The sequence below is a fragment of the Oryzias melastigma genome, linkage group LG16 (assembly GCF_002922805.2).
Source record: "Oryzias melastigma strain HK-1 linkage group LG16, ASM292280v2, whole genome shotgun sequence".
Lineage (NCBI taxonomy): Eukaryota > Metazoa > Chordata > Actinopteri > Beloniformes > Adrianichthyidae > Oryzias > Oryzias melastigma.
The window spans coordinates 25200753-25217520 of record NC_050527.1 but is presented as its reverse complement, the minus strand read 5'-3'; the positions used below and the strand labels follow the sequence as shown (position 1 = coordinate 25217520).

The 16768-nt window shown below is 40.6% G+C and overlaps 1 protein-coding gene across 12 annotated transcripts in view; it reads right to left on the bottom strand.

Annotated features, from left to right (window-relative positions):
* The window catches only part of syngap1b (synaptic Ras GTPase activating protein 1b), a 207159-nt gene that overhangs the window by 144457 nt on the left and 45934 nt on the right, over positions 1-16768 (bottom strand). For all 12 annotated transcript variants that reach the window (XM_036215928.1, XM_024258262.2, XM_024258256.2 and 9 more), the window contains exon 2: positions 1842-2215. In XM_036215928.1, coding sequence (XP_036071821.1) covers positions 1842-2215 — 374 coding nt within the window. The remainder of the gene's footprint in view (positions 1-1841; positions 2216-16768) is intronic.

Genomic DNA, 16768 nt, shown 5'->3' with positions numbered 1-16768 from the left:
ATAAAAATGGATCAAACTGAAAATTTCAATGTCAATAAATTGGATAAACTTAGTCAAAAAAGGTGGAAAAGTCAAAGTTTGATGATTGTGCTCTCATTAGAAATAAAGTTTATATCGTTAAAGTATGTTCAAGAACTCTCGTTTTGAACATGCACCACATGCCTGGTGTTTATGTAGCGTAAAGCAAATAAAGTAATCTCTAAACATGGACCAAAAACATGTGCAGTTGCAATGAATATATTATGTAGTTATAAGTCGTTTAATCTTTTGATTAGAACTTCATCTCGACTGAGTGAAAATGAGTCTGGAACTGACATGTCATCATGTGGTGAGTGTAACACTCCAAAATAGACGATTGAAATCTGAGTTTTCAGGAGTTTAGGTAACACCACTTTGATGAGATAAACCAAAGAACCCAAAAACTTTTGGAAGAAGCAGCAGCTGCCCTTAAATCTGCACCACCAAAAGCCCGCCTGAGGCGACGATAACGCCGAGTTTATGCTCAATTCTGGTGGAAATGTCTCCCCGACCTCATTTTACGAGTTCCAGACTGAAAATAAGCCCTTTAATTAGAACAAAAAGTATTTCACAGCAGGACAAAAGCATTCGGAGACCTACATTTGATTGAAACTTCAATAAATGGTTTGTATCCTTTTTGAGTTTCAGTAGCCTTTAGAGCACTTTTAAACCAAATTCACCAACATGTAGATGACAGAATATTATGAGTGAAAGATTTACAGCTAAATCTGTAAAAGTTTTAGAGCTAAATGAAAGTCAAATGTTCCCAAAATGAAAGTCGGTTTTGAACTTTGGGTCTTTTCCTTCAGCTGCTTTCCGTCGCCAGTTTCCTCTTAGTGCTGATTAGAACACAGTCAGCACTTTTTAGGGCCAAAACCTGTAAAAAGCAGCCAATACCTGGACAACGTCCTAATTTTGGAAATAATTTATTAGTGGTTCTTATATGATTCTATTCATTAAGTAGCAAAAATCGTCCTGGTTTAAAGCAGAAGTAACTTTTCCCTTCATTTCTTACCTCTTGGTGGAGATAGAAAACAGGAATACCGGTAGAACACGACCCCCCCCCCCCCTTGATTAGGGTCATCAAACTGAATCTCAGTCAGACTTAAGTTCAAACTTTGTTTTGGGAAATAGAACCTTAAGCTCTATTTTGGTTATCGGTTTTGCTGCAGAACTCAAGTTATCTCGGTCTCAACCTTCTGACCATTCTCTTCTTCAGGACTTTCTGGTAGATATCAAGTATAGTAAGCACCACATCATCACACTACCACCACCATGTCTGACTGTTCCTTTGAGACTTATTTTCTGTGTAAGGTTGTATCCAAATCCCCCCAACCCTTAACTACTAAAAAACTACATAGAGCGGGACTATATGGTCCCTGGATTTTAAAGGTAACTCGGACACGATGCTCGCTACTTTTCTTTGGTTTTTCTATAAACCGAAGCTTTAATTTATTCATGTGTTAAATGTGTTACAAAAGTATCGGATCAGGACTCGGTATCAGCAAATACACAAAATCAAATGACTCGGAATTGGATCGGGCCCAAAAAAACCTGATCGGTACTTTCTTAGTTTTCCACAACAGAAGGCAGATAAATAAGATGCTCCATCAGAAGTCGACATCAAATTTTACTCTTTGATATGAACGTTTGAACCAAGAGCAGCAGTCAGTCCAGTCAGTGAAGAACCTTAGACGTTTGAGAATATTTCTGGACATTTATACCACTTATTTTTAACATTTAAACCTGAAAATGAGTCTATAACAACAACCAGAGCTCTTTCCTCAAACAGCAAAGGCGTGAGAACGTGAGGAGCGCCGTACCTCTTCCTGGTCCAACATGAAGAGCTGATTTCCGGAGTTCATGCGAAGACGGGGGTTCCAGCGGTCGGGGGTTGGGCGGTCGTGCAAAGAATGGTCGTAAATTGGGCGCTCATGCAGGCGTGGGTTGTAGGCGGGGCGGTCGTAGGAGGGGTGGTCAAAGGAGGGGTGGTCGAAGGAGGGACGCTCGAAGGAAGGCCGGTCGTAGGAGGGACGCTCGAAGGAAGGCCGGTCGTAGGAGGGACGTTCGTGAGAGGAACGCTCGAAGGAAGGAGGCTCGTGAGAGGGACGGCTGAATGACGGGGCGTGGAAGGAGTGGGCGTGGGTGCGGTGATGATGGTGATGGTGATAGGAGGGGGGAACGGCACACCTTGCATCTGGAAAGGAGAAGCGGGAAAGGAGGGACGGGGGAGGACAGAAGAGGAGAAACAGGGTCAGTGGATGTGCTGGGACGGGATCCAGTCCTGATGTGATCTTTAAGAAAACATTTATTCTCTAAATAAAAAAAACGCAAATTCATACTCTACAGTTCAGACAGTTTTATTTTTCAGGTTTGATCTAAACAGTTTTTAGGGGTAAGTGTGTTTGCATACTTGATTTATTTCTTTAAACAATTTTGCCCAATTTATTTAAAAACGTTATTGAGATTCATGTTCCAGGGCAGATGCTGCAAGAATCATTTGAACCAAAAAAATCCCACGTCACTGTTCAGAAAAATACATTTTATGTATGTTTTTGAGACCATCAAGTCATTCTATCATAGAATTTACTTTTAATTATTTTTAAAAAATAAATAAGAATTATTTTTAATTTTAGTATGCAAATTCATTTCAAAATAAAATCAACGCTGTGTCAGTTAAGATCATTCTTCAGGTATTTAATTATTAAAGGGTTGAGAAATGTAAACAGAAATGAATAAAAGTTGCTGAATAAAACAATATTTATTCACATTTCTCTTCAAAACCAAAGAAGCACAATGGAAGGATAAAAGAGGCGTGAGGCTCAAGAACATCAGGCTGCAGACCCCTGAACCAGAGTGTCCTCTAACAAGAATCCTACAGATCTGGGACTGGAAAAAAACAAGTAAACCTTCTTTTTTACATTTGTTTTAGTAGAACTGTCTTCTGCACATTTGATACTGTGGGTTAATCAACCAAAATGTGATATAGCTCCATCAGGTCTGTCAGCTGGTTTTCTTTTAAATGTCATCATCAACCATGTGGTCTTAACTTCACATCTGATGGAGACCCTGTGGACACGCCCCCTGAATCCATGGTGTGTCTTCTGGAGACTTGACTTTTAATCATTCCTGGGACGTGTGAGACGTTACCCAGGGACCCATGACACATACTGAACATCATGTTAATACTTGAAGGGTTAATAATCTTCATTTTTACATTTTTTTTTTTTTTAGTTTTTTAAGTTATGAACTTGCTCTTCTATTTTTGGCAATAAAACCCTTCCATATTTGTTAGATCTGAAAAATATAAAGTTTTAGGAGTAAAACCACAATTTTATTTCTTAAACTTGACCCAGTTGGAACAGTTGAGGTGGTGCTTCAGTTCATTTTATGGGTTTGTTTGTGAAAACGGCTGCGTGTCGTCTGTGGAAATAAAATAAAACAAGTAACTAATGTGTTTCTGTATTTTAGAGGAGAATTAGTCAGAATGCTGCAGCTGCTAAACACCTTTAGATGAAACGAAACATCCACAGTAACATGCAGCAGATGAGAGTGTGCGACAGAAAAACCGGCACACAGGAAACAAAGCTGAACTTTAGTTCCACTTCAGTCTCTCAAGTCCAACACAGAAGAAAACAAATCCTTTTATTGTCGACAAATTGTTTCAATTAAAACATTTTTAATCTTTCTTTTTAAAAAATGTGTGCTTTTAATGTAACAAAAAATATTCTAAACAGCATTTCGTTGATTTATCAACATGTAGCATTTTTAGGAGACCCTATTAAACACACCATGTATAGAATAACTTTTTTTCTCTGCTTGATGTACTCATATAGTACATTTACTGAGCACTTTTCTTTCTTCTAACACACTGTACCTGTTCTCCATCTGTTCCTTGGAACCCACACTAAAGGATCTCTTGTTGCTTTAATTCTGACCTCAAATTTCTACTTTCTTCTTTCATATTCTCTTTGTTTTTCTCTCACATGATTGAGATTATTCAACAGAGTTTTCTGAAACAAAAGCGAGCATCATCACGGGGAAGATCTCCAGCTGTGTCCTGCTTCATGTTTTTCTTTTTGTTAAAGATTTCATTGAAAACCCTCCCAGTTCTCACTGATTTGAAGAAGAATTTCAACCTAAATGGAGGCGCTCTCGCCTCGTCCCTCAGCCAAGAGCCCAGTTCACACTCACTCTTGCAGGCCGCACTGCAAGCTTGCTGCACGCACACTTTCATAGTCAGAAACACTCACAGCCAAGCAGAGAAGAAACTGTTTATCTGACCTCCTGGCCCGACAGCGTGCACGTTGCATGTGATTTTTCCGAGACGGCGGTGACTGAAGCGCCTCGTGAATATGAAGACAGAAAAGCTGGCGGCTCAGAGTGCATCCCAACATGTACAGCACGCCGGAACCGATTGTAGTTCTGCATCATCGTTTCACATGTACACCCAGTCCTCATGCTATGGCTGCAGAGCAACAACTCCTCGTATCAACATGTTACTGTTAAAAATTCAATCGCAGATTCTGCCCAGGACTGTAGGGCCGATCCTTTGTCCGGTCACGCTGAGGAGAACGAGGACAGTTTGAAAAACTAATGTCTGAATCACTGGAGCCTGGAGGCCAGAGTGACCGACCGTGCAGCTCAACAAAACGCACCGCTGAGACTCTCCCTGATGCTCTAAGTGGTGTACAGATTAAAAAAAGGGAACAAATTATCATGAATGACTGATTCCAGCCAGCCTCTTAGACCAGAATAAAATAAATCATCATTTGGTTGCAAGCCCACAAAGCAAAAATAACAGGGAATCTTATTCTCTCCCTAAAAACTATTTTTACACATTTAGCCCCAATAGGGTCTCAATACTCATTGTTATGCTGGATAATATATTTAACAAAAATGACTAGTTTTTGGAATGAAACCCTCTGATTTCAAAATCAAAGTCAGTTTAAAAAGGAAATCACCAGTAAACCAGTTCATGACTGGTTTGACATCAACTTCTCTCTATGGTTACATTTAGTATTCTCAATAATTGGGCTGGAATGAAGTCAACGGCTAATTTTATGATTGATTGGTGATCAATCAACATAAAAATCTTAGATTAATGTAACCATGTTACTTGTGATTCTCTATGTAATCACTTGTGTCAGGACTCGCTCCGCCGTGTCCTCCTCCGACCACCAGAGGGACCCCTCTCCTGAGTACTAGGGCTGATATCAATTAAAATTTCCAGAAACGATTCGATTCACAAGAGCCTGAATCGATTCAATTCAGATCTTTTTTTATTCTTTCGATCCTTTAATTTAATTCAATTTTGAGTTTAAACATTGATACACATTTGTTTAGAAATACATAAATAATCTACTATATTTTTAATATATTTATATGATCAGGCTATAGAATTAAACCTAATTCCAGAAGAAGAAAAAAGAATGAGCAAAAAATGTTTTTTAGAACAAAAATGGTTACTTTAAACAATATTTCCGTAAAAGAGTTTGGAAAGTTCATACCTGCGAGTTCATTTAGTCAGCAATGTATGTTTACGTCAACCAAGCGTTAGCATTAGCCGTCCTATGGGAAATTCCATTAAATGTTAGCATCTAGCTAGTGGACATTAGCTTTATGTGCTAAATTGATTTATATTTCTATGAATCGATTATTGATCTGTTGAAATTAAATCGGTTTAAATTGATAATCAATTTGATGAACCCAGCCTTACCGAGTACTAACCAGCTTCAGCACCTTCCTCACTACAACTCCCATCAGCTACCGCTTCAGTTTCCTCCATGCTCGGCTGATCATCATCCTCCTCATCAGAACCACCAGCATTTATACCCAAACCAGCCTCAACTTCAGTGCGAAGTCTTGATTGTGTTTACTCGTCAGTCTGAGCCGATTTTTGTTCATTCTCCGTGTTTTTGATGCCTGTTTACTCTTCTCTGGGTCACCTCTGTGTTTTGTTCCACTGACTGCCTTTCAACGCCGTTTATGACTTGGCTTTGCTCTGTCCAATTAAACTGTTTGCACATGGAGCCTCTTCGTAGCACCAACTGATCATCAAGTCCTCAGCCCTGAAATTACTGGTTATTGTCAACTGCCAGAACCGTTTCTCCAGCTACTTGATCATCTTTTCAAAAAGGGACCAAGATGGCATCGGATACGACGCTGAAAAACTGGTTTGTAATCCAACCATTCTCACCTCCAACTCGTCATATGTGGACGTATGGTTTGGGAATCCTCCACGTCACTTTTGGTGTTTTGGGCATCCCCTGTTTTTTGACACGCTGGCTGTTCCCTGTAAATCAGGGGTCCCCAACCTCTGGGCCGCAAACCGGTACCGGTCCAGAGGCCGCTTAGTATCGAGCCACAGACAGGGATAAATGTATTCACTATTTAGGGGTCAACAACCCTTGAGACGCGGAACCAGTATTGGGTTAGGGTGTCGTACCGTGTTCCCAGAGAACTAAAATCCAATAAAAAAAACATGACAGCTACAAAAATACATTTAACCAATAGGAGGCCAGAATGGCTGCATGACCAGAGGTTGGCGTGCACGTGCATGCATGAAATAAAACAAACACAATTGCAGCCTAATGGTTCAAACATAAAAAAAGGTTGTGATGTTTTTTAACTAAAACATTTATCAGTTTGACTGTCAGGTAAAAAAGGTCTTGAGCTGAATTTGGTCACCATCGCAGAAGTTCTTCCCCCCCAGATCCCAACTAAAAGTCATGATGCCAGGCTTTTCACCGCGGGACAGCAGCATGACTCATCCTCAGCCCGATCTGCATTACTCCACTGTAGGTTTACCTCTGCCCCCCCGAGGCTGCCTATTAAGAGCCTGTGAAGCACGGCGCGCAGAATTTCAATGAGCGCGCCTTTCTTCCATCCGTCCGTCTGTCCGTCTGCACACAGCTGCGTCTCCAGGTTGCATGTAAAGATTCAGCAGAAATGCTGAGACGGCGGTTTTTTTTTTTTTCTCCTGTGCTCCTCTTCCTCACTGTCTTTCATTTCCTCTGCATCCTTCTTGCTCTGCCTTTGTTCCGCTCTTCCTCCCCTCTCTGAGGGCTCTTTTCCCTTTTCTGCTGTCCTTAGCAGTTTACAAAGACAGTGTCATGCACCAATCGGATGACCGGTCAGCTTTAGTCAAGGCTGTCATCACTGCAGCCCGACAGGCCTAATGTTGATTTACACACATCACTGATCTCCAAAACAACGCTAAAAATAAAGCTTGCAATAACCCTGCGCCGCCGGAGGCAGATAATGTGCTCCTGCGAGCCCGGCATCTTACTTTGGAGACGAGGAAGCACCGAATAACCGGCATCATTACGGTGACCTCAGCTGCACCGATATTATTGCATGGAAATATGGACGGTGGAGAACGCAGATGCAACGCTGCACTTTGACAACTTCTGAGATGAGGCGTGTTTGCAGAGCGGCAAGTTTGATGCTGGAGAGAAGAGGAGCCCAACTCGTTAGCCTTCAATTAGCACGCTCACAGTGTGGAAATGGCACTGGAATGCTGCAAAAGTACAAAAAAAAAAAAAACAATCTACGCAGAGAAATCAAGTTTTGCTTCATTAGAAGGTAATAAGTACAAATTTTCCGCTTCACAGCACAAAATTGCCTAAATGTGTCAGCAGGGAGTTGATAAGTTTGTTGATCAATCCCAATTACTCTGAGATGACCTCATAGGGAGGGAGAACTCCAATATTTATGCCGCACAACTTTCATTTTCTCCAGCGCAAATGTTCTGCAGAGGACAGGAAGCGTGAGCGCCAACCCTCTGACCGCTGCGCTGGAGTGTGACACGCAGCGGGGAGCGCAAAGATTTCTGGGAGCTGCAGAGCCGCCGCTCTCACGGAGGAGCCGGCTTCAGAGTCGCCATCGACTGAACTCAGCTGCACAGCGGGGCTCTTTACTGGAATTCAAATCAACACTTGAACATTAATGTTGACATGACAGACAGTTGGTGATGAAGATCCTGCAGCAAAAAGAAAAATAAACCGTTTCCATATAATTTATCCCTTATTTAAAAAGTCAATTAATGCCACTATGGAAATTAAAGTTTAAAGGTAAATTATAAAGCTGTTCCTGCTGTTTTTCGTTCGTTTAATTTATCCTTTTCTGGTAACAAAAAAATGATTATTTTTTTATTTAATTGGCCAAACCATGAAAAATCAACTTTTTGAGCTTTTAAACGTATTTTAGTGTTTACTATAAAGAACCCCAAAGCTGTATTTTGATCCATTCACACAGTTCTGAGTAAAACTGCCCCTCCCATACCCACGAAAACGAGCGGGTCCTGACGTGCTGATGTCACAGAGTGAGACCGCCCCTTTCAGGAAGAGTCAGCTCCACCCCCAGGCTAACACAAACACTCTCTCCGCTAAGCTAGCAGCTCGAGCGAGCAGGAGAATCTGGTCAGAGAAAAAATATGGCGCCCGAAAATGAATAGCCGGAAGTCCCTCCCTCCCTCTGCCGGAGCCAGCCACAAAAGAAATATCGATTAAGCTTTCAAAACTTTTTTTTTTTTTTTTACCCTCTTTGCAGTTTTTTTCTCTGTGGCAGAACAGGTGTAGTACAAATTTGAACACAAATAAATGATACACATAAAGTTCTGTGTCCCACTTGAAGCTCATCTTGAAAACTAAACTGTTAGACTGTTACAGTTTATTCATATTTAAAACCTTAAAAGCCTAAAAGTTCTGAAAAGTTTTTAAACTGTCATTTTGAAAGGGTTTCCTAGAGTTTAGGAAACCCCCACTTACACAACCGACTAAAGTTACGATTTCCGCTTCCAGCTACAGATTGATCCTGGTGCCATCTTGCGTGTGACCGGCCCTACCCAACGGGGGATCAACCGCGCACCCCGCTCCGGCCCGTGCACAGCGTTCAAACATCGTGCGATTTCGTAGAAGCTTATAAGCTGGTGAGAAATCTGCACAACATGTTGAGGTTAATCCTAAACGTATCCGAGAATGGAGCAAGCAGACAGGGATATTGGGAAGACGGCAGGAGAAAGGGAGCAGACTATTTCCAGGTGGAAAAGCAGGCGATGAATTGAGAGAACTGTTTTAAATGTGGATTATTGGAAAACAGCAGAAAGGTAAATGGATCCACATGAAAGCAAAGAGCATTTTTGGTACGGAGATTATATGTCATCATTTTAATAAAACCTGAAATGTTCATCTGCTGTTGTCTGCATTTTTTGACCGATTTTCACCACAAAATGAAGCCATTAACCATCAACATTCTGTCTGTGCCAAATTTTGGGGATTAACAACGAGCTTCACTGTATGTACATCAATATATATATATTTTTTTTATATATAGATTTTTTTTTTTGGTGGATGACACGCTGATGAGGACGGCTTTAGGTTGGCGTCATGAAATGGGCGTCACCCTCCAGGAGCGAAAGGCGGAGCCTCAGCGATCGAGTCGTTTTACTTCCTTGTATGAAAAGAGTTCTCAAAAATTACAAATATTTCATAAATAATTTGCTTTTTGGTGTTTTAAAGGTAATATATGATCACATATATGGATTTAATTTACTCTGAAAGGCTTAAGAAAATTATGGTACAAACTCAAGAAATCCATTTATTACACATTAGAAGTTTAAGCTTTGCAACCAAAAACTCTAGGGAGTCCAAAAATCCCAACCTGGGTGTAAGCAATGGCCTGTCCACTAGATCAGGAGTCCCCCAACTTTTTTTTTTACTGTTTCCTTCTCTGATGGGGGGCCGGGGTCGGTTTGTAGGCTAACAGAAAAAGTACAACAATCACAGCTTAAACAATACGATTCATGGTTTTCCAGAAAGCCACACATAGCCAAATCTTAAAGAATTCATCTCTGTAATCTTCCAAGAAAAAAAAATCATACTAAAACATTTTAAAAACTAGATCTTTAGCATTTCCTGCGATTGATTAATAGCTGAAGATGCTTAAATTGTTAGCTAAAAACGCTGAAGCTGATAGTTAGCTAAAATATTAGCGAAGTGCCAAAGTAGCAGGAAAAACTCAAAAAATTCTAAATTAGCCAAAACAGCTAGCATGTAGCTGAAATATTAGCTAAATGCCAAATTAGCCTAAAAAACTAGAAAAATGTCTAATTTAGCCAAAACAGTTTGGGGGGCTGGGCCAAAGGTGGAGGAGGGCCGGATCTGGCCCGCGGGCCGTAGTTTAGGGACCCCTGCACTAGATGTATAATTTTGGTTTTCGTCCCCTGGATTGGACTTAAAGGAAGGAAAGGACACCAACATGGAGTTTTGTTCTCACACCTGCCATTAAAAATGTAAAAAAATAAAAAAAAAAGCATCTCCCAACATGTGATCAAATTTCAGCTAAAAATATAATAAAAAAGCTTTCTCTTTTATTGTAATGATTAAAAAAGAAACTAAATTAGTTAAAATTTAAAAAGTCGTTGTATTAAAGCTATAAATAGGTTTGTTTTCTTCAAATTCAGAAACTGAAAGTGGCGATTTGGGTTTGTAGGTAGAAGCTTTTATCTGGAAATAAGTCTTTAACTTAAAAAAAAACACTCTGATCATCCTTTGAGCTTTTCTAAAAGTGTTCCCAGTGGTTTATTAATTATGATTACACCTTTTTTGGCTTAAATGTTTTTGTCGTTTTCTAGGACATAGTCTCTGCAGAGCAGCAGCAGTTCACTATTGACAGGGAACAACCCTCCCCTTTCCTGTTCCCCATTTCTGAGAGCTCTCTGTTTTCGCAGACTCCCGCTAGCTTACAGCCCCTCAACCTCCAACTGGCATTAGCAGTGCAACAAAAATAATGAACAATATCAGAGCTATCCAGCAGCACGGTTCTTTATCTCTGCTTGCCTGCCGCCTGCCCTGACCCTCACCTGGACTCTGACTTCTCTAGTCTCTTCTTGAATGACCTCATGCTCATCACTGACCTCTGCCTGTCTGACTCAGATTTAGTTTTGTGGACTTTAAGCTGTTCTTAGTTCCTCTCTGAACTAATAAACCTGCTGCATGTGGAACCAGCTCTCTGCATGTTTGTGACACTTCAATAATTGCTGCTCACCTGGATCAGGTGTGTTTAGTCAATCAGAAATTCAATCTAGCGAATCAGCATCTACAGAAGCAAGGCGGTGGCCTCCAAAGAACAGGGTTGGTGACCTCTGTTTCACGTCATAAACACAATCTTTTTCAAAGAGCAGTTTTTCAATCTGCTCCAGTTTGATTAAATAAAAACTAAGAAATGCAATTTTGAGCTAAAATGTCCTTAAATGTGTCCTCCACCAGAAAAAAATACTAAAAACACAATTTTCATCTGAATTTTTAGAAAAAAAGATCAAAACATTGGAATGAAAAAGTTCAGACTAATAATTTAAAGTGGATAGTAGACAGAAATGTATTGAAGGACGACGCTCAGCAGCTGTGAGGGTTCAGCATGTGGACTCTTACAGTGTGAGGAGAAGTTACTGGAGCCAAACATGAACAGTTTAAGGAGCATTTGGAAGTAAACTGAGCCTCAGAGTAATGTGTCATTAAAATAAAATAATATTCAGAAACAGTTTTAATCCATGTGTTTTGATTATTCTGAATAATTGGAAAATATCATTTTCCCCTCAAATGTTGCTCATTCTGTTCTTAACCCTTTAACTACCTAGAAAAACAAAACAAAAAAAAAGAAAAAAAATCGCTGCTTATTGGCTTGGTATGGAGCCCTAAAGAGACATCAAATTAAAAAGAAAAATAAAGTAAAAATACATAGACAGTTATCCAGATTTTTTTTTTAAATTCAATCTTTTAAGAGAATTTTTTTTTCTTCAATTATTTTTACTTCAATTTTTTTCTTCTATGTCCCTTCAGGGGCTCCGTACCTTGAGAAGTAATACACATAATCAATATTTTTAAAAACACGTTTTCTAAATGTTCCCCACCGTTTGGTTGAGCAGGCAGTTAAAGGGTTAAATAAGTTCAACTGAAAAAAGGTCAAATGCTTGAGAGTTATTGACCCACTCCGATAAAAAAAAACATGAATCTGGATCAGATGTGTAACATCTGGAAAACTCCCATTTTGCTCGCCATTTTTTGTTGCACCACTAATTTTAGGCTGGGGGTGTGAGGGGCTGTAAGCTAGCAGTAATCTCCAATCCTGTTCCTCGTATCCATGCTGATCACCTGGATCAGGTGTGTTCAGAAACTAAACTCACACAATCCAGATGAGGCAAGGTTAGCAAAACAAGCAGGGCAGTAGTTCACGAGGAAAAGGGTTGGGGATGCTTGAACAGATGGATGATGGGAAGTAGGTGCAGGCTTACCCTGTGTCAACAGTCCCGCCCACAATTTAGAGAAGAATTTCCGATGTCGCTCTGCAGACACTATGTTGAATGAAATGACAGTTTTTTTTTTTTGGAACTTTTTAAATAAAATAAAAAAATCTAAATAAAATAATATAATAAAATAGATCAAACGATGATTGGAGGGGAATTTGAACATTAACACCTTACAAAATATGACTTATATTGCCATACCAGAAGAAAATAAATTGTGTAAATCGGGAGTCCTCAAACCTTTTCTTGTGAGGTCCATACAACTGTTTTTGTCTCTGATGGGGGGCCAGAGTCAGTTTGAAGGCTAACAGAAAATCTGCAGCAATCACAGCGTAAAAGTAAAAATCTTTCAGAGAGCCACACATAGCCAAATTTAAAATAATACATTTCTTTAGTCTTAATAAAAAGAATAATAATACCAAAACATTTTAAAAACTAGATATATAGCATTACCTGCAATAATGCTAGTGTGAATGCTGTAAGCTGAATTTGGCTGCTGAAGATGCTAATGCTGATAGCTGAAGATTCTGAAATTGATAAATAAAAACGCTGAAGCTAATATCTGAAAACCCTGAAGCTGATGGATGAAATGGTTGAAGTAAAAAGCTGAATACGCTGGAGTTGAAAGCTAGCTAAAATATTAGCGAAATACCAAATTACCCTTAAAAAAAATAAATTTCTAAATTAGCTAAACCTTCAAGCATTTAGCTAAAAACATTAACTGAACTCTAAATTTCCTAAAAGAAAAATGAGAAAAAGCCTAAATTAGTTTAAAGGGCTAGCATGTAGCTGAAATATTAGCGAAATGCCAAATTAGCCTAAAAAACTTGGCAAAATGTGTAATTTAGCCAAAACAGCTAGCATAAATGCTAAAATATTAGCTAAGCTAAAAATTAGCCTGATAAACTAAGAAAAGTCTAAATTAGCCACAAAAAAGCTAGCGTGTACCTAAAATATTAGCTAAACTCCAAATTACCCTAAAAAATGGTCAAATGTGTAATTTAGCCTAAAGAGCTAGCATAATGCTAAAATATAAGCTTAACTCCAAAATGGCCAAGAAATCCTTAGTAACTGCTAAAACGGTCGAACAGGCTAGCATAAAATGAGTAGATTATTTTATTAGCTGAATGGGCTAAATAGCTACCGACGTCCAAAAAATGTAGGGAAGAAAAACAGTAATAATGAATTAATAAAGTAAAAGTGAATCACTATTAAATCAATAAATATTCTATCCTCTCCCGTCATAGTTCAGACTGCAGAAAGGTGGAATAAAAAGTCATGTGGTTCTCGATCAGCGTTTCTGATTGTGTGTTGGGGGCCGGGTCAAATGTGGAGGTGGGCCTGGTCTGGCCCGCGGGCCGCAGTTTGGGGACCCCCTAGAATAAAGGCCTGACAGGAACTTTTTAGCTACTAATAAAAAAGTTAATTGCACCAAAAGAAAGCAGAAATTTATTTTAGATTTCCCGCCAAAAACCCCAACAGTAAAACATGAAATCAGCAGGTTTGGGTTCATTTGATGTTTGGAGACAAACTCATCCTGACATCACACAGCCTCTTCTTCACTTCAGGACACAGATGTTAGCGTGGGGCGGGGGGTACAGTAGGGATGACAGAGAAGAGATGGTTCTCACCTATAAGATCATTCACCCAGCCCTCGCGTGGCGCATCCCGGCTCCCCCATTGCTCCCCCAAAGCGTCCACAAGGCGTCACTGTTGCTGCGCCGCAAGCGCCTTGAATCCGCCCCCAACTCCACCACACAGGAAACAAGGTTACAGCCCAAGAGATGTCACTTCCGAAACACCCACTCCCGCTCGCTCGCTCGCACTCGCTCCCTCACGCCCCCAGCCTATTGCCATGACAACCGAGAAAAGAATAGAATATAAGTAAGTGTTAAAGAGACAGAGGGATCAGAGAGACAGGGAAAAAGGAGAAGGATGGAGGGAGAGTGACCGAGGAGGGGGGAAACAAAATGACTGAGAGCGAGGGATGAATGAGTGGGCGGGGAAAGGATGGATGACAAGAGGGGGAGGATGAGAGGAGGCATGTGGTGGGATACGGCGATGGGAAGAGGAGAAAGAAATGAGGTGATCAGAGGCGGGAAGAGGGAAGGAAGGGTGTAAGGAAGGAAGGAAGGAAGGAAGGAAGGAGGACACTTTTTTGGGAATAGGGAGCCCACGTCTTGTTCCCATAGCAACACAGCCATCCATGAAATACTGACTTGTGCCTCCCTCTAACTCTCTTACTCTCTCTGTTCCTGTCTCTCCATCCCTCCCCCTCTCCTTCTCTAACTATACATGCACACACATGCGCGCGCACACACACACTGTGAGTGCAAGTTGGCGCTGAGCATGTATGCAGTAATCCAGCTCTGCAACATTGTCAAAAAGGCATCAAAAGGTACCAAATATACCATCAGTGCGCTGCAGCAGCACCGCTAATCTTCCCTCTCACTGGAGCCATCTCCACCAGATTTTTCATATTCCATATTGAACATCAGCAGAGCTGCCGGCTGCTGCATCCCCCCCCCTCGTTCCAAACCGACTGTGAAGCAACACTTTGCAATCAACTCTGCTGCAAAGGCCTGATGCATGCTGGAATTAATTACCTTAATGTAGCTGAAACACGTCTAAAGCAGCAGCGCTCTGAATGACCGTGCATGACGGTGGTGCGAGAAGCCTGCTGACAGCCCGCCGCTGTCCCTGAACATAAAGCGGCGTTCAGACTCCGAGCGTGACGCCGCACTCAGTCGACTTTAGGCTAAAAAAAAAAAAAATCATCAAATGTTTGTGGAGTTCATGGTTGCATGAAGAATCAACTTCACATCTGCAGAGTTTCACACTCTGACTGTCATCGATCCACTCGGTGGCGGTTCTCTGACTACACTGCATCAGTCTGTAACAAGTTAAAGTGAAGTTTCATACTTCAGGATTCGGTTCAGAATCGTGGAGCTTCTTAAAATCATCAACGATCTGGATGAAACCCAGAGCAAAAACAGTTTTGTCTCCATCATCCATGTTTTCATAAAAGAACATTTTGTACAATTCAACACATCCAGGTCCTCCTGCCATCACAAGCAGCAGCATTAGATTCTCAGCATGCGGGTTACACTCGACTCTAACGGCTGCAAGGAAAAACTGGAGCTTCTTATAAAAAATAAAAAATAAAAAAAAGTGCAGAATCAGCGTTTTCCATCAAAATCAGATTTTAGTTGATCCATGTCATCATGACACATTTAGTTCTTTCTCCAATTCACACAAACGGCTTCTTTCAATCCATCTAGACCAGGGAGGTCAAACTCAATCACACAAGGGGCCAAAATCCAAAACACACTTTAGGTCGAAGGCCGAACAGGCTAAACATTTATGATTAACATGATATTAAACTAGATATATAGTATTACCTGAGATAATGCTTGTGTGAATGCTGTAAGCTGAATTTGGCTGCTGAAGATGCTAAAATTGATAGCAGAAATCCTTCCTTCATTTTCTTGACCGCTTCTTCCCTTTCGGGGTCGCAGGGGTGCCGGAGCCTATCCCGGCTACTGAAGGGCGAAGGCGGGGTACACCCTGGACAGGTCGCCAGTCTGTCGCAGGGCCTCAATCACACCCATTCACTCTCACATTCACACCTAGGGGCAATTTAGAGTCACCAATTAACCTATGAAGCATGTTTTTGGACGGTGGGAGGAAGCCGGAGTCCCCGGTGAAAACCCACGCATGCACGGGGAGAACATGCAAACTCCACACAGAAAGGTCCCAGCTGGGAGTCGAACCGGGGCCTTCTCGCTGTGAGGCAAGAGCGCTAACCACTGCGCCACCGTGCAGCCCATTAGCAGAAATCACTGAAGCCAATAGCTGAAAACGCTGAAGCTGATAGCTAAAAAACTTTGAATCTGATAGCTGAAATCACTGAAGTTGTTAGCTGAAAATGTTGAAGCTGATAGCTAAAAAACTTTGAATCTGATAGCTGAAATCACTGAAGTTGTTAGCTGAAAATGTTGAAGCTGATAGCTGAAACCACTGAAGCTAATAGCGGAAAACGCTGAAGGGATATAATATATTAGCTAAATGCCAAATTTCCCCCCAAAAAACTAAAAAAAATTTAAAACTTTAAAACTGTAATTTTTTTAACATAATTATGAATAATAAAAAGGCAGCAATATTATTCCAGAATAAATCAAGAAAATCTGGCTACAGAGAAAAAAATACAGCGCCCGAAATTTATTTGCCAGAAGTTTTAAGCTTTTGACCTTTTCCCCTTTTTTTCTCTCTTTTATCGACCCTTTTTGGCATTTTTTTCTGTGAAAGTCTGTCATGGAGAAAAAAACGGTTAAAGTTAACTCTTATTTAAAGGCATAAAAGCTGATAGTGAAAATGTCATTTTGAAAGGGTTTTATAAAGTTTATGAAATTTCCGCTTACGCCACCGCAGAAAGTTACGATTTCT